This window comes from Chinchilla lanigera, unplaced genomic scaffold, assembly GCF_000276665.1.
Source record: "Chinchilla lanigera isolate Chin_1 unplaced genomic scaffold, ChiLan1.0 scaffold00200, whole genome shotgun sequence".
In the NCBI taxonomy this organism is placed as follows: Eukaryota; Metazoa; Chordata; class Mammalia; order Rodentia; family Chinchillidae; genus Chinchilla; species Chinchilla lanigera.
This window is the reverse complement of record NW_004955601.1, coordinates 397,510-416,151: the sequence shown is the minus strand read 5'-3', so window position 1 is coordinate 416,151 and position 18,642 is coordinate 397,510. Positions and strand designations below refer to the sequence as shown.

The following is an 18,642-nucleotide window of genomic DNA, read 5'->3' as shown; positions in this document are numbered from 1 at the left end:
GAGGGGAAAGGGGAGGAGGGAGAAGGGGAAGGAGAGGAGGGAGAGGGGGAAAGGGAAGAAGAAAGGGAAGAAGGACAGGGAAAAGGAGAGGAAGAGGAAATAGAAAGGAAAGAAAATGGGACAGAGGAAGAAGATGAGGAGAAAGAGGTAGACAATAAGAGAAAAGACGGGAAGTGCCAAGAGAAAAGTAGAACAAGTGAAAGTCATGGTGATAGAGAAAAGTCAAATGTGAGCAAAATAAAAGGATCTGTGAAATATACTAAACATAGAGCATATCAGAGAAAGCTAATTACTAACCCAGAGGGAAAGGGGAAAGAGCAGAGGTTCAAAATGGCAGAACAGCCATTAGACAGTGTGCCACCAGGTTCCAAAAAATTCTGGAGTAATGTATTACCGCATTATTTGGATTTGAATTAACAACCTTTACTTTTGATTTGACTATAGCCAGCCAAATCATTTGCGTGTCTTTCATGTACTAGGTACTCCTTACATTTTATTAAGCTAGTTTTGTATCATGGTTATTTTACATGGAGTAAAGAAACAAATGCCAGGTGTGGTGGTGCATACTCAGCACTAAGGAGGCTCAGGTAGGAGGGTCACTGAGAGTTTGAGGCCAGCCTGGTCTACATAGGGAGTTCTAGGCCTGCTTGAAGTATATAATGAGACCCTGTCTCAAAGAAAAAAAAAGAAGCAACTATCGGCAATTTTGCTAAGCCATCAATAGTCACAGAATTGCTGATAAATTTTGGTTCCTCTTACACTGATACCTTGTTGTATTATAAATCTCTAACTAGAAAATATTAAAAGGTTATATCAGATAGTTAACCTTAGACATTCTTCGTTAAAGGCAGATTTGGGAAATATATATATATATAAAATCAGTCCATTCAAAAATAGTACAGATCCTGCTTGTAATCCTAGCACTGGGAAAGCTGAGGCAGCCAGAGGATCACCTTGAGTTTAAAGCCAGCCTTCGATACATAGTGAGTTAAAGGCCAGCCTGAACTGCATAGCAAGACCCTGTCACTAAACAAAAAATACAGATCCTTAAGGGCTATCAAAATTTTGGACTTCTTATTAATTCATTAGCACATTTTTTCTATCTTTGATTATAGTTTGTTTTTGGTTTTTGTCTTTTTGAGACAGGGTCTCTCTATGCAGTTCAGGCTGACCTTGAACTCACTTTGTAGCTCAGGCTGGCCTCAAACTCGCAACGGTCCTCCTGCCTCAGCCTCCCGAGTGCTGGGATTACGTGTGCACCACCACGCCCAGCCCTTGATTATAGTTTACCTACCATATAGAATAATTTTATAAGAATGGATGGTATTCTGAAATGAAAATGAGGAATTTACATTTTAAAGGAATAGTTCTGTTCTTTTACCTTTCTTGAACTTTTTGACCAGAATCTACAAAGTGACAGCCATGTTAAGTGCTGAGGTCATAATAATATAATCTCTTTACATTACTGCCGAGGCAGATGTCAGTATAATGAAGTAGAAATTAACTATATGTATTATCTGAGAGTATGTAAAACTTTCAAGTGTTTATCAGCTAGTTACTCAGTGAGCCTCAGCTTTCTCATTTGTAAAATGGAGTAGAAGAGATGATGACTATAGTCTCTTCTAAATCTTAAATTCTGTCCATTTTGACAGGCTGATTTGTTCTATCATTTTAATTGTATAAAAACTTTCTAAGAAAGAAAAATTTAAAAATTAATTTAGTTTTTTTATAAAATATTACCTTTTACTCTTAAAATATTGTGATAGATTTAATGTCTCTGTCTTCTGTAATTCTGTATTTCTAGTCTCCTAATTTCTGAGATTTAACTGTCCTGTTAGAACCCTCATTCCTCATACCTGTTATGTGCCCTCAAAGTATTCTTTATTAGCTGTTCTGTAATTCTCAATTTGTCTGTTGCGTGTTAGAATATCTCAAGTAAAATAAAGATTAAATGTATACAATCAGTAATTGTTTGTGAAAAACTAATATTAGATACTTTATTTTAGAGAGGCTAAATTTCCACTAAAGTAATTTCAGTCTTTCTTTAAAGTTTTCAGTGTGTGTGATGCAGCTAGTTTGTTTGATTCTTGTGTGCTCTTAGATCGTTTTTCAGTTGATCTGCTTTACCAGTCAGTTACTTCCCTATCAGAACATGAAGGATTTCTTACACTTTTCTCAAGGACTATTTTGATAGTAAACTCCCCTGTGAATTTTGTGTAGTTGAATTCTTTGTACATTTGCTTCCCTGTGAATGAGAAAGAATATAAGAAAAAAGAGTAAGTTAAATGAAGTAAAGAATTTCCTAGGAACAGTTGTAGATTGTATCGTAGCTGGAAGGATCCTCGGTTCATGAACTTGATTCTTTACATGATTCTAGTTGCAAACCAAATTGGAGAAGAATTGACTCAAATTCAATGGTTAGGTTACATGTTGACCTTATGGAGAAATTGATTCAGTTCTTGTCCAGTTCAGTTTGCCTGCCTGGCAAGCGTGAGGTCCTGAGTTTGATGACTGGGACCAAAAAAAAAAAAAAAAAAAAAAAAAGCAGAAAAAGAGACCATTGAGAGAATTGAGTTTCTGAACCAAGGTATTACTTTCATTGGCTTGCCATTGCAGTGCTTGACCACATTCTGACACATCTATTAAGTGTTTATGGAGTAGAATTAATACTGTGTTAATGTATATGAGCCAAATATGGTTGTTTAGAAGTAGACATAAAGTGACTAAATAAGATGGATGACACATGGAATTCATAAAAACAATTTATAAGGACGTTCCACAAAGAAGAAAAACTCTTAGACTCAAGTTATTAATGTCAAAAGTAGGGGCATTTATCTTCTCTTGGTGAGATAATCAACCACAAATACCAAAATGGTGTTCTAAAGTATACCCATCTCAATTCTGAACTTTTTTTTTTTTTTTGGTGCCTGGAATCAAACTCAGGACCTCACGCTTGCCAGGCAGGCTCTGTACTGCTGAGCTATATCCCCGACCCCTTTCAATGGTATCAAACAGGCGCTGTGCCACTGAGCTATATCCCCAGACTTAGTTTTGAGCTTTTAAAAAGCATTTCTTACCCATTTCTCCGTATTTCCCTGGCCAGCAACTTTGTGTGCTCTTTAGAGGGAGTAGCTCCTGTGAGCTTAGTATTGAAGTCAAAAGAGCACTAGCTTAGTCATTTTGAGACCAGGGCCCTATTATAGCTTTGCACTTTGACACCGTATAAACCTGGACCACTTTGTTAGCCTTTGCAGGCCTCTTTCTTCATCTGTAGAAGTGTAGAATTAGGGTGATCTAAGGGATTCTGTAGGAACACCAACTAGAGCTTTGTCAGAAGCAGAATTGCTGATATTCCATTTCCTCAGTAGTCTTGAGTCACCCAAATCACCCCACATTTAAGTAACTTATAGTTGCAGTGATCCTAAACTACGCACGCCACTGTCTGTGCCCGCTGTGCCGTGAACATGTATTTAATCATATATGTGTCAGGCCTAGTGCCTTCTAATGTGAATGGAAAGGAGTTTACTAGTGGTTAGTGGTAGAATGGCATAAGGGATGCAAGAACTAAGACTTTCATGAATAGAAGTGATTTAAATATTTGTAACTCTTACATATCTTAGGAGAGAAAGTGAAATTAAGAATGAGATCATTTTGCCCCTCATGAGTTACACTTGGATATATACATTAAGATAATCGGTTCCTTCTTTATTGTTCCCATCCACTGGTAGCTCAAGCTTTTACGGTAGTTTATTACTGATCATTGCTGAGGGAAGTGTGAGTTGTATGTGTAGAATCCCTTGAGTTACAGTTTCCTAATGAGGACTCTGGCAGACAAAGACTTTAAGGTAAGCTGCAGAGGAGTATCCAGAAGCACGTGCTGCTGCTGAACAGCAGCACTTGAGGTGAGTATAACTGCAATGTCCTTTATTAATTCACTGTAGAGATAAACTTGCTGTACCTGTATATGTAAAAGATAAAATGCACCATGGAGGAAGGTGCTGTCATCCCTTGCTTCATTCTTTTTCTTGTGTAAACTGAGTGCCAGTATCTGACACATGGCTTAATATTTGGTTTATATTATTCATTCAATAAATATTTATGTACTAAACACCAAAGAGAGACTTCACCAAGTCAGATAGATCTCAAGACGTGAAAACAGCTTACAGTCTACCTCCTGTAGCCCTCGTAGCTGCCAGGAACTTTAGGTAAATATTCTCCAGAGAATACCAAGGTAGCTGTGTCTTAAATATTTCTCCAAAGTGCCCATTGTTTCCTGGTACCCCTATGTTCTTATTCAGGGCTGCTCAAAGATAAAAGCATGACCTAATATCTATGGCTTTTCTCCATTAAATTCTTTAATTAGAAGAAGGATTTTGTGTTTTTAGGTATGCAGTTAATAAGATATAGCCCCTGATCTCAAGGAACTCTACAGGCTGAGCAGGAAATTTACTAGTACAATAGAATGTGTTAAGAGTGGAACTTCAGGTATCACAGAGAAAAGTTAGGAAAAGGCCGCCCAGAACTGAGTGAGGAAACTTGAACTGAGTCATACCAAGTAAAACATAACCACACAAAGGGGCCAAGGGGAGAGGGGCTTTCCAGGGTTATGGGAGTCATGAGTATGTTCGGGGTAACAGTAGCCTAGAGTATACTTTTGTCTTAGAAAGGCAAAGGGATTTATATGTTTTGTGAAAGATGTTAAAGGAATTAGTAAGTTGATCATACTTGGCTTTTTATAAAATCATTATGGCAGCAATATGGAGGGCATACTTAAAGGGGACAGGATGAGTAAGGGGCCCTATTTAGGGGGCAATTATAGTAGACTAAGTAAAGAATGAAGGGGACCTGGACTAGAACAGTGGGAATGAGGACTTGGGGATCTTAACATGGAAAATGATGTAGAGGTAGAATTGGAAGGGTTAGTAAAAAGAAGGAGCTGGGCAGGAGGGGAAGAGGCAGCCCTTTCTAACCTAAAGAACTGAGTGGAAAGGGCTGTTCACCAAGATTGAAAATACAAGAATAGGAGTACGTTTGGAAGATGGCCTTGAAATTGGTGATTGTTGGATGGTCTCCAGGAAATGTTCATTACACAGACACTTGTGTATGTCTGGAGCTCAGGGAGGTAGCTGAGTATCACCAGCTTATATACATAGCTAAAACTGGATTTGTGTGAGAGGATGTGTTCCTAGTATGAAAAGAGAACTGAAGAAAGAATTCAGGGAAACATCAATATGTATCGGGGAGGTGAGAAAACAAAATCAGAGGAAGAGGTGGCAGGCTGCCTAAGCTAAGGAAGGGATTTCTGGGAGGAAACAGTAGTCGAAGCTTCAGTGAGGACCTCTAGGAGGAAGCCTGGTAAGAAAACCAGGAAAGAACCCACATTGGCAGCAAAGAATGAGCTCCAGAAAATCCACTTCGCAGAGGAGTAGAATTGAGACTAAACTCTGCAAAATAAATATGAGACATAAAGTATACCAGGCATATTTCTCAGTTTAGGAAGGGCGATGTGTATTCCAGAGACTTGGGTCTCTGGGGAAAACATCCTAAATTTTTATTGGCCATTAAGGTATGTTAAGAACAGGATGTTATTGGTGGAAACTTATGAACCAAATGAAGACTTTACGATGCTGTAAGCAGTAGTGAAGGGAAAAACACACCACTATGAAGGCAGCCCTTATATACTTAAATTATTTCAGGCAGTTCAAAAAGATTGTGCACTTTGGAGTCTAGTACACCTAAATTCAAACCCTAGCCTTCTACTGATTAGCCCTGTGGAAACCTGGGAAATGTTTTAGTTTTTTAGGTTTTCTTCTTTGCTTTTTTACATTTCTGAGTCATATATTCCCTCGTTGAATAAAGGAAGGGTCTTTTGATAATTAAGTTACCTTCACATCTGAAACATGCTACAGGCACTCAGCAGATGGTAACCTATGTCATTCATGCTCTCATCACACCAAGTCAGATACAAAATTGCCTTGAAGAATCTCCAAGTATTCACTGAAGTGTATGGATTTAATCCTTTGATTAAGCTTGACTTTTATTGAAATATGACAACCAAAAATTATTTATAAATATAGATCTGTGGGAATGATGTGGATTTTGATGACGATGCCGTGAAACTATTATACCCCACACATAGGTCAGTAATGCCGCACAAAGTCTGAAGCATAGTGAAAGGCTGATCACATGCATGTGGTGGTACTCAACACATTTCCCTCTGTGTTCTGACATTGTTTTCAAAACATATAAAAATAATTTTCATAGGAAGTATAATAAGAAATAAGCTATTGAAGGAAAATGGTGAGAAATCATAAAGAAGAAATGTGAAAATGTGAATAAAAATGCCTACCGCCAATATATCCTATGACCTGAACATTTGATTCACTCATTTTTGTGGGCTTGCATATCAGGGTCAAACTGAAATATTTACAGTGGTTAAAATACAGAATTAAGAATGAAGTAAGGGATTGGCAAAATACATCCAAGCGTCTTGATTTTTTTGACAGTCCTCAATTCATGCTAGGAATTCTATCTTAGTTTTACGGGGAGGAACCTTTACAAAATCACTTATTTATATACAAATATAATGCAGTGTTAGCTCATGTTCTTTTCTCTGTAAGCGGTCTTAAATCTTTACACCAACTCTGAAGAAGATGTTGCCAGTATTATTTTCCCATTTTATAGATTGCCTATAAAGTATGTTAATCATGTGCCAAGCTGAGGCCATGAGTGATAGAACAAGGTTTAGAAAACAATGGTTAGTCTTTGTACTTGACATCCTTCCCACTCCTCACTACTGCATCAGTAATGGTTTCTAGTATAATTAAAGCATGAACTGGAATGTTAACTTCTTTTCCTTAAAAAAACACTCTAAAAACTAAAGTTTAAAATATATACTGTCCTGCTTACTAAAACTTAGCTATGAAGTTTTATTCTGATTTAACCTATTTGGAGGACATTCTTTACCCTAAATTACATTGAAACATTGCAAATCCAGAATTGTAGCATAAAACTTTATGCTTTATGCTTTGTGGGGTCGGGGTTCTTTTACTTTAAAAATTATAATACACAGAGAAAAGTGTACTTCTTTGCAAACTGAATGCGTTCAACAGCAAACTGATCAGCATCCAAATCAAGGAAAAACATAGTATCAGCTCCCCAGAAGTTCCTTGTTCTTCAGCTTCTTCCAGTCATTTCCCATTTTCTCTCCCAGGGTAACCACTACTTCAACTTCTAATATCAATCTCTAGTTCTTTAAGCATTCAGTAGAATTGTTGGGGGTCGGCTGGGGCTAAAACCTCAGATCTCCTACATAGTAGGCAAGCACTATTCCACTGAGCTACACCCCAGCCCTGTGATTGTGTTCTCAAGCAAACTGAACCTCACAAGAAATACAGGCTTTCTTGAGAGTCCCCATTAAGATCTATAAAAAGTGTTGCTCACTGGGGTTTTTTGAAACAAGTGCCCCATTATGAGAGGATAAGCCCATTTCTTTACTGTGGTCCTAACATAAGACACATACTTGCCCATTCCAAGCTACCTCTTTGTGATTTAGATTGTACATAAACTTATCCTTTCTTTTTATGAAATGACAGTATTCTGCCAATGTCTCCTAAATTGTTTCAATTTGAAGGTAAGTACTTCTTGTGATTTAAAGTATTTGTTCAGATGTGTGTAGAATAATTTTAAGTGTGGTTAATAAGTGCAAAGTGCTACAATTAATGTGAATTTTGATGAAAAATGTCATTTTCTAATAGCTTTCTCAAATTTAGAAAATGATATATTTCCAATAGTTCAGTGATAAATTTTATGTAGCAAAATTGTAGTTCATTATAAGACACGCATTTTTTATTTCTAAAATAAGGTGAAACTCCAAATTCTTGTTTATAATAGCACAATATTATGGTATGATAACATTAATGCCCTTTTGAAGTTGACCCAGGTGTTTTGATTAAGTTTTTCAGGTAAGGACTATGTTAGGAACCCACCTCACTGACCCTCCCTCTATGAGACAGAAGTGCATAGTCTGAAATTCTGTCTCAGGACTACTGTTCTTTCTAACTTGCTTTTCATTTATGTACTTCTGTGAATGCATCTATTAACCGTAAGTTTTCAATGTATTAATCTTGCTTTTCATTCCACAATGTACAAATTAGGTCACCTAGAGGGAAAATCATGCAGGAAAAAGAGACAATTTTAGAAGTCAGTGGTAAATGGCTAATTCAACCTAACATAATTGCAAAAGAAAAAAATCTTAGTATGGGATAAAAACTCAAACTATTTTCTGCCTGTACTTGATAATCATTATATGATTTACTCTCTGTCAAATGTGTACACAGGTTGTTTTATAATTTGGATTGGCTAGATAGTAGCCAGATAAAAAGTTTGGTCTCTGCTTGGTTTTCCCTCTGCTTTTAATATGCAAGATCAAAGTATTTAAATTGTCTATATCCTTTTATCTTTTTCCTGGAATATAAATAGTTATATTCAACTTTCATAAATATCAGTGAATCCTACCTCTGGAAGGATTCCAAATTCCTGTTTTACAAAATGGACATAATAGTCACAATTATGTTATAATGCTGAAGTAAATAGAAAGCTTTTTACTTCTGTCAAATTTAAAAGCAGTCCTTAGAGACACCTTAGAGAACATATTAATTGTTTTTCATTTTAACCTAGCCATCGTTATAATAGAATTTTGAGAATCCTAGTCTGACAGAGCATCATGCATAAAATCTTTGGTAATGTTTTAACTTGATATTCAGTATGGGTTGTACAACATTTTATTTCTTCAACTTCTGTATATGATTTAATATTCTACATGTTATAGATGGTATAAATTATTTATGACAACAGTATCAAATCTCTTTTACAAAAGAAAATCTTACTCTGCTTTGATGATCAATTTTGTCACAGTGTGAAGAATTTTCAGAAACCAACGATTCAGAACCAGAAGACATGGATGAGGAAATTGATGCCAAAAATCAGAAACATGACATGAAAGTTGTAGCTGGTGATGAAAAAGAAGAGTCACAAAATATCAGTGGTGACTCAGCTGAAGCTGTTAAACAGGTATAATAGGTGCTTTAGTCCTGAGATCCTGCCTGAGAAAAGTGCAAACTATTTATGACAGCAGTATCAAACCTCTTTTACAGAAGAAAATCTTAATCTTCTTTGATGATTAATTTTGTCACAGGATCAAGATTCTTCAGAAACGGAATACTCAGAACCAGAAGATATGGGTAAAGAAATTAATGTTGAAAATCAGAAAGATGAGGTGAAAGCTGTGGCTGACGATGAAACAGAAGCATCAGAAAATATCAGTGATGATGAACAGGTATAACAATAGGTGCTGTAGTCCTGAGATCCTACCTAAGAAAAGTACGTTAGGTCCCGTGGTCCCTGCAGAAGCCAGATTCCACAGTCTTTTGGGAGGAAAAATACTTCTGTGAATAACTTCATGTGGCTTTGGCTTTTACGAGTCAAGCAAATGTCTCTAGTGAAGTTCTTCCACTGCTTGGTAGCATTCTGTTTCCTGCGCAAATGGGAGTCGAATGGTATTGTCCAGGATAGTGTGGTGTTGCGAAGGGCATAAAGCAAAGTTGGGCACTTGGTATTTGAAATGTTAAAGGTACAAAGTTAAGAGTCCAGGTGCAGGTGGCAGAAATGGAATACATTATATACACTGACAAAAAAGTTGGTCACAACAGTGTTTGAGATTGTGATCAGCTCGTCATAGGTACAATGTAGGTGAAAGTATCTATAGGTGGACTAAGCGGAAATACCACTGAGGAAGCAAAGATCATCTTGACAGTGGAGCTATGACTGCTCAAATATGTATCCTCCATTTGGCTGATTTGCCTTCTAGGACACAGAGTACTTTTAAAATTGTTTTGCTAATAGTACTGTGGATCAATTTAAAAAACACAGAATTGTGAAGTGCAAGACTGAATGACATTGTATTAATTAATTGTCACTTTTAGAAACTGTCATGCAGAACACAGACTAGTCATGACTTTTAGTTGATAAAACAGTCACCCTTGCTCTGTGCCAAGATCTTATTTAAATTCATTCCATTTTATTCCTGTTCCTATCCTTCTTTTCACTACTATAGATGACCAATACGTACTTGTCAGACATATGTTGTTTTGTGTCCATGTCTTTTTAACTTGCAAAATGTTATTGTTCAGGAGAGGTCATTCTCTTCTTTGGTCCCTTCTGTTTATAAGGCTTCTTACTCTCACTGAGGAAATAATATTCTAGCAGTTACTTTTTTCTTTCAGAAGGGTAAAATGTTTCTGTTTAGAGAATTTATACATTCATTTTAGACTAGTCCCTAAAAGCTTTTAACATAATAATCATTTAGTACCAATTTAACAGGGTAAGATGTTGAAACAAGTCATATGCCAGTTAATATTCCTAAATCTTCTTTGAGGAAAATTCTTGAATCATACAGTTTTTTTAACCATAAAATTTTAAGCTAAAAGGACATTAACAGTCAGCATCTAAAGGCCCTCATTTTGGCCCAACAAATTGTGTAATCATTACACATTTATATCATTGGCTAGAAGTAGGCTCTGGAACCCTCCTTGAAAACCAAGACTGTTTTCTAGCACAGAACAAACACATTTTTATCATACTGTTTCTTTTACATTTATAGGAAGAAAATACTAAACTACGAGAATTGGCTATTTGTGAATACAATGAAAATCCAAAAGGTATGAGCACATTTAACTTTGAAAACATATTTTTCTCTTTTGAAATTTATTTAATCAAAATTTTGAAGGTATTGAATGTTTTATTAGTGTATGTTTATGAAACATTGTAATTACACTCATTTTGTGGAACTGGTACAAGTACGTACCATCTCTTGATCGTTTCCATCCCTTTACCCCTCCTGCAATCCCCCATGCTCTTCCCCATTTCCAACAAGTCAGCCTTTTTGTTCTCTATCATGTCTCCATTGTTTTACTTTTTGTTTTAAAATTCTAAGAGAAACCATAAAAGCATACTTGTATAAAAGGCTAGATAGAAACATACATCCATGTATATGCATGCATGTATTCTGTAATTAGATAATTATAAACTCATATGCATATTCTTTTTTATATATTTTACTGTCCCATGACCCTGATGGCAAGGTACGAAATAGTGTGACATGGATGTATCTCTTCTCTTTTATAACTACCACAGCCTTTTCACATGCAAATTATTTACCCTGTTCGTGAGTGCTCGTATGTCAGTGTTCAGGGATTCAGAACAGCCTTTTTACTGTTCTTCCACCTACTCAAATCAGTATTATTAAGTCAGGTGTTTAGCCCAAATTCCAATTTCCATCTCTGGTGAGCACTGTGGACCTTTTGCCCAAGTTAGGTTACTTGGCCTGGCCTAGAGCCCCAGTTGTCATCCATGTATTGATCCAGGACCTAGAGATGAGTCTCTGGTCTTACCATGGATATTGAAGAGAAGTCCTTTTCCAAGCCAAGCTATTAGTGTAAGGGAACATGTGCCACAGAATAGAGGAGAATGAGAAAAGACTGTAATTGCCCGAAAACCTACATTTTCTATACCCAAATCATCTGTTTGCTGTACAACTCTTATGTTTTCACAGCATCATACCACAGTATGCTTTTTACTTTGTTCTAACTAAAAGTGTCTAGGGCCTAACATGCTTAAGACCATACCCAGCATTGCTTGCATACATATGTACATAAAACAACACAGCATTGTAACTAGCTAATTGATCTAAATTTAAACAGAGAAGGAATAGTTTCCTTAATAGTTTTGTTCCAGCTTCTGCAGAAAGAATAGTAGTAAGTTTTAGAATATTTTAAGCCAAATGTTAAAGTATCATCTCTATTCTTAACATATAATCTGTAGTGTCAAAAAGAAATTAAATAGAAGGCTTTAGGTAGTTAATTATATGAAACTTAAAAATTATGTATGCTTCATAAATATACTTTCAAGATCATTACTCAAATATATAATATTTGGTTTAATTATAAATACCAAAAAATAATATGTCTATTTGAGTGCAAAGAATTGAACTGAAACTAGGTTAATTTAAAACATAATTTATATTTTTATAATCAGCCTTCTCTAATAGTTCCTATTACCTTTGTAGCTCTTTTTTGATACAGGTCATCGAAAGATTTCAATATTGGTCAGATCTTTTTGGACATTTAACTGTAACTCAACTTTTCAGGAAATATAAATGATAGACACTACCTAGCAGTGAGCTTTTTTGTATTACCCCACAAATCAGGAGTTGATAAGAGTTTCACTGAAAGCATCAGATCTTTTCTTTTTCTCATTAATTACAACAGTATTTTTTAAATATATCCAATTGTAGGAAGCATGTGTAGTGGTGCAAAGAACAGTTATTCTGGGGCTCTGGAAGTTAATGAATCAATACCAAGTAAAGACACAGAAATACCCAAAAAAGTAAGTGAAATAAATTTTTCATGTTAGTGTTAAGATTAAAATGTTCAACTGTTCCTTCTACTTTTCATGTGGTTATCCACATAATTTGACTCCCTTAGTATGTGTTTTCATGGTCCAAAACTAATGTAAATGATTTCAGGTTGATGTTCCACATTTCTAATAAATCAGCTTCCCTTTGGTTAGTATTTGCCTTAAAGTTTTTTTGTTTGTTTGTTTTGTTTTTTACTTTTTTTACTTGTGTTTTAGATGTATCCCTTGTAAATAGCCCATACAGCTGGACAGTGCATTTGAAATTTTCACATGCATACCTTAAATTTAAAACTAATGTTCCTTTTTCCCAGTTAATACTAGGACCTTAGAATAGTATTCTCCTCTCATGTCCTTTCCATCTCATTTTACAAGTGATTGTACCCAATGTTTTAATTTTTTATCTTCACAAATCGTATTGTTTTTTATAACATTTGCTTTACTCATCATTCCTTTTTATGTCTCAGACATCCTTTCTCGGTTCTTTGCTCTTCCTGAAGAAGCCCTTTGGAAGTTCTTGTCATAGTTGCCTGCGGGTAGTTCACAACTTGAGTTTCTGTTCACTTGATAGCATGACTAGTTGGCAGTTATTTTCCTAGCATTTGCGCCCAAGATTCCTGTTAATACTGCTTTACTATAATTGTTTACAAATTTGTGTATAACATGTCATTCCTTTTTGGCTGTTCTTTTAGATTGTTTGTTTGTCTTTGATATGTTTCAATTCATCATGAGATGCCTAGGTGTGAATTGTTTTATTCTAACTTCCTGGGAATTGATTATGACTCTGATTTTGAATCTGAGAATTTTTATCACTCATAGTTTTTAAAAATAGTATCCATTACTATATGTTATAATATTGCCTTTTTTACTTTTGAACTCTGATGTAGTACTCATTTTGTTGTGCACACCTTTTAACTTCAACTTCATATTTTTATACTAAGTAATATTATGGGTCATTTCAGGGGTTTTATTGATTTTATTTTGCTGAGGCTTTTATTTAATCTACCTATTGAGTTTTAATTTTAATGATTATACTTTTTCACTTTTAAGTGAGGTTTTATTTTCATTCTTTTTAAAGTCAACCTGGTCTTTTACAAAGTTAGCATCTTGTTTTGTGCTTTAAATACTTTAAGCATATTTACTTTCTACTCAGTATTTCTTTTTTTTTTTTTTTTTTTTGTTTTTTTCCGGTACCGGGAACCGAACTCACGACCTTGCGCTTGCCAGGCAGGCGCTTTGCTGCTGAGCTAAATCCTCGGCCCCTACTCAGTATTTCTTAATTCCAGTGTCAGCCATCCTTAGGAGTTGAAAACCGTGTTTCTCTGCTTGACTTGCTAATGATGACTTGCTAACGTTGCCTTGTTTCCATAAGTGTTTTGAAATTTGGATTGTGTTCAACTAGAAACTTTGTGTGGAAATCCTGTAAGTCTTAGGTAGAGTGCGTCCATCCATAGAGAATGTTTTTTGGCCTCTCTGTTATCTCGGAAGTGACTAAAGAACCGCCTCAGGTTAATATCTCCCTTAAGGGTTGTCTACCCACACTGGCAATATGAGCTTCAGAGTAACCTCAGCAAAACATTTTTCTTCTTTACTAAAGTGCCAGACAAAAAAGGCATGTATTTTGTTATCTCCCAACATTTCCCTATTTACTTACATTAAGGACATAGTCCTTAGAGAAACCCTACATTATGGAGGGGCTTCGTTCCAATTTCCCACATTTTATGAGACTGAATTTGCTAAAACCCAGGAGTCTAAATTAATTGTGAGGCTAACAAATGCCATTTCTATACTCACCTCTGAAGATTGTTGCTCCTTCCACATTTTTTAGCCTATACGGATTTCTCTTAATGGTTTTGTGAGATTGCTTATACATTATAACATTCTATATGTATACTTATTGAGCATTTCTTGGTGTTTTGTAGTGGCAGAATGTTTTCAAGATGTGTATTTCTCCAACATAGCGGGCACAGGAATGCCTCCATGTTAACCCATAAACCCTCTTTCTAGCCTCTTGACTTTTGGGGTCACAGCTTTTCCCTCTAGTTCTTCCATTTTTAAGGCTAAAGGTAAGCTTGCTATATTTTTCCGCTGACTTCCGAGCTGCCTCATTTTCCCGATTTTGCTTCTGCAGACCTCTGTTCTCCGTGCCGGCTCCCCTCCATCAGCCTGCTTCTTACACTTGGCCATTCCTCAGTCTCTTTTCTTATATTCTCTTTTCTGCCTGCTAGGAATCCTTAAGAATTCTCAAGTCAGTCTCATTTCTTCAGCTTTTACCTGTATTGTTCATATCTGGCCTCCCCTAAGCAGCAGCTGCATATATCCTACTGCCTACTCAGACCCACAAGGCTCACATGGCCATCATTTGGAAATACTAACATTTTGCCAGAAATTCTGATCTACGAGAATAGGGAGGTATGCCCTCCTTGTCCAGGATATTATAATAGAAAGTCTGTGCAGCTGAGATACATTGAGGATGGCAGGCATGCCCGAAAACAAACCATGTTGGTTATATTTAAATGCTACAATAAGTAATATCCTAGTTTTTATCTTTTTTTCTCTCTTACAATGCAACAAAATAGAATACTAAGTTTGGCCTTTGAATGAAAATGATTGTATATTGCCTAGATGTTGCTGATGGTTGTTAGATCCTGTAAAGGTTTTTCTTTGGGGTAGAATCATGACTGTGTTTTGGTAAAAGAAAAAAGACTGATGGATGCTAAGAATGTGTCATTGTACCTGTATCCCATAAAGATATGATGGAGTTATGTTTATACTTGTTAAAAATGATGCCACTAAATACTAAGTGAATGTGTCACTTACTGAAATCTCTGTGTTTATTTTTTCTAGAATTTCCTGTTGAAACGGATGTCACTAACAGGTCAGAAAATTGGACAGAGTAGTGTGGAGCCATTTTCAGCAGTGAAACCAATAGGAAATCAAGTAGCTTTACAAAGCAATAAGAAAGATGCCATCCCTAACCACATAGGGCAAAACTGTCATACTTCTCCCTATGTGGAGGTGAAGTCAAGATCTTGTATAATCCTATAAATACAAGTTTTCATGGCTTACCGAGCACATTTGTAACTTATACTTGAAAAATGTTATAACATCTAAAGGAATATTTCTGATAACAGACTTTTAAGATACAAGCTAATATTTTTGGTTTGGTTTGAACAGTATGATCAGTTTCGATATTTATTTATGCTAATATTTTCAACAAGCAGCTTTAAAATATGTGTATCTCAAACTCTTCTTGAAGTGTTGTGGCCTTAACTATTCAGTGTTGCATAAAACAATGAAGCAATATATTTTTATATGTGAAAATTGAAGTAAGATATTCCATACTTTTGGTAAACAATTTTACTTATTTATAATTTCATGAGACAATGTTTGAAATCTCTTGACACTGATACATTTTTAAGGAATTTTCAATTTTTACGACTGAGCCAAACTTGTAATAAACCACATCCAGATGGTTCTGCTGTTAAAATGGATGACTATGAATAAAATTTGGAAGTACTTGAACTTATCCATTGATCAAATGGGGTAAAAAAATCAAATTTTAAAGTATCAAAGGGCATAAAATGCCTTTCCCCTGTGTAAAAAAAAAATACAAATGCAACTGTGTAAACAGTATATTTTTGTGGGGAAGCTAAGTGTCGAAATCGCTTTCTGGTCTTTTGTTTAGAGAAGAGATTGGACATGGAAACATTATGTGGTGTGATCGGTATTTTTGACCATGCCACAGATTGCCACCATAAGAGACCCAAACATAGCCAGGCTTGCTCATTTCAACTCTCTAGCATTAACAGCGTAACCAAATTTGCCTCGATCCCGCGGGGCACTACCGTGAGGAAGAGCAGGGATGAAGCTGTTGTCTACTTTGCTAAGGTAGAAAGATTACTTTCCGTGCTTACAGCTACTACGTATTTAATAGATCAGTCCACCTTCATTTTCCTCATTTTACCTTGTTAATAAAACATTTTAATCTTCCATTACCGTGACCCTTGCCCCATTTAAACAAAGAAAACAAAATTCCATCTTTGCGTTTCATGCACAAGGATTGTAATATCAGTCCAGAGTACATGTAATTTTGAAATCTTACAAAGTCATCTTCTCTGTGAATATTTAGTAGAATTCTAATTTTATAAAAAGCGAAGGCAATTTTATAATCTTGGCTATTGCACTGTGGCAACTATAGTATTAGTAGAATGTTGTAAAAATACTTTACCAATATATAACCTGTAGGAGCCGAGTGGAAGTAAAGCTTGCAGATGCAACTAAGATATGCCATTTGGGGAAGGCAGAACTCTAAAATGGCCTTCAGGTTCCCACTCATTGGTGCCACATGCCCTGAATAATCTCTTTTCTCTGAGTATGGGTGAGACCAGTGAATATGATGGGATGTTATTCCTTCGCTGTGGTTACATTATATGGGAAAGGTGGGAGATTTTGCAAATATAGTTAAAATTTCTTAGTCAGTTTAAGTTAAACTTTAAAGCGGAACAATTCCTAGGTGGCTCTGACCCAATCAAGTGAGCCCCTTCAAAGATGTTTTAGGCAATCTAACATAAAGGAGATCCGAACTATGCAAAACAGCAGAAATGCCCTCCTGTTGGCCTGGAAAAAGCCCACTGTCATAATTGTGGATAGTGCCATGTGCCATGAAGTGGTAGGACAGCATCTAGGATCTGAGGGCTTCAGTCTGGCAACTTCGAGGAAGTGAATTCTGCCAACAAACAGTGAGCCTAGAAGAGGAATACAATCCTCAGATAAGACTGTATTCCTGGCTTTGACACCTTGATTGCAACCTTGTGTGTGACTCTGAGCTGAAGACCTAGTTGAGCAGTGCACAGACTTTCTGACCTATGAAAACTGTGGAATAATAAATACATGTAGTTTTAATCCACCAAATGTATGGTTATTTGTTACACAGCAATAAAAACTAATACTTGTTATCCTATGGGGCAGGACTTCTCCACATGGTGGCTTCCTTTATCAAAGCATCTAATCGCTTTTTGGCCATCTAATGTCATTTTCTTAAGGCCAAGGATCACATTTTTATACTCAGAAAGTTCACAAACATCCTTTACCACACAAATACGCGATGAATAATTGATAGAAATATATGTTGTACCTTTTATCTGTTTGGTTTCTCTATCGATGGCCCTCACAAGGTATAATTAGGCTTCTTTAGACTTCTGTAAACAATGATATCCTTGTTTAACATATGGTAGAGCCATCATGCCTAATGAAGGATAGCAGCACATCCTATAAATCCATGTGAAAATATTCAATACAAAATATTGGTAGTCACAAAGACCCTCCTATGTATAAAGATGAAAATGTGTCAGGGCTGCCTTCACAGAGTACTACAAACTGAGTGTCTTAAGCTTATAAGTTTTGTCTCAGTTCTGGGTGCCAGAAGTCCAAAGTCAAGGTGTTGGCAAGGCTGTGCTCCATCTAAAGATACCAGGGAAGGATCTGTTTCAGGCCTCTCTCCTTACTTCTGACAGTCTTCAGTATTTCTTGGCTTGTAGTTGTACCACTCAAAACCTTTGTCTTCACATGACATTCTCCCTGTTTCTCTGTATTGTCTTCTGTGTGTGTCTTTGTACATATTTCCCCTTCTTATAGCCTGATCACCTCATTTTAACTTGATTACTTCTGAAAAGATTTTCTTTCCAAATAAGATCATATTCTAAATCGCTGGGAGTTAAGACTTCAGCAAATCTTTTGTGAGAGAATACAGTTCAACCCATAACAATGCATAACAGTTCAAGAGCTACAATCATACCAAACCTCATTTGTTTATTGTACCTAGTCTCTTAGATTGTTGCTATTACTGCCCCCAAATATAGAGAGACTTGCTAAATTCTGGATCTTCAGTGATGTATCACTAGTTGCATCAGTCAAAGCAGGAATTGTAGTGAGGTCATGTTCACTGGGATCCTGGGTGCAGGGAGCAATTACTAAATGAGTACTAAATAAATTACCACATTTAAAGTTGTCGAGTTTGGATGAGAACTTATTTCTTAGAAACTTGTACACATTCTTTAGGGTTAAACTCTTTCAAGTATTTACCATGGAGAGTTCATTGTAGTACAACTCTATTGCTCATATGTTATTATAAACCCATAGAGGAAAAGCAAATCTTTCCATGAGCAAAAG

At 36.1% G+C, this 18,642-nt stretch overlaps 1 protein-coding gene across 4 annotated transcripts in view; it reads left to right on the top strand.

The window, feature by feature from the left end:
* Positions 1-17,380, top strand: part of Rpgr (retinitis pigmentosa GTPase regulator) — a 54,500-nt gene extending 37,120 nt beyond the window's left edge. For 2 of the 4 annotated variants that reach the window (XM_013510074.1, XM_013510073.1), the window contains 6 exons: positions 8,917-9,072; positions 9,197-9,337; positions 10,661-10,718; positions 12,353-12,444; positions 14,916-14,918; positions 15,319-17,380. In XM_013510074.1, coding sequence (XP_013365528.1) covers positions 8,917-9,072; positions 9,197-9,337; positions 10,661-10,718; positions 12,353-12,444; positions 14,916-14,918; positions 15,319-15,519 — 651 coding nt within the window. In that variant the 3' untranslated portion in view covers positions 15,520-17,380. Of the gene's footprint in view, positions 1-8,916; positions 9,073-9,196; positions 9,338-10,660; positions 10,719-12,352; positions 12,445-14,393; positions 14,850-14,915; positions 14,919-15,318 lie in introns of those variants that run through there. The other 2 variants (XM_005414820.2, XM_005414821.2) reach the window with 2 other exon arrangements.
* The last annotated feature ends 1,262 nt before the right edge of the window (positions 17,381-18,642 follow it).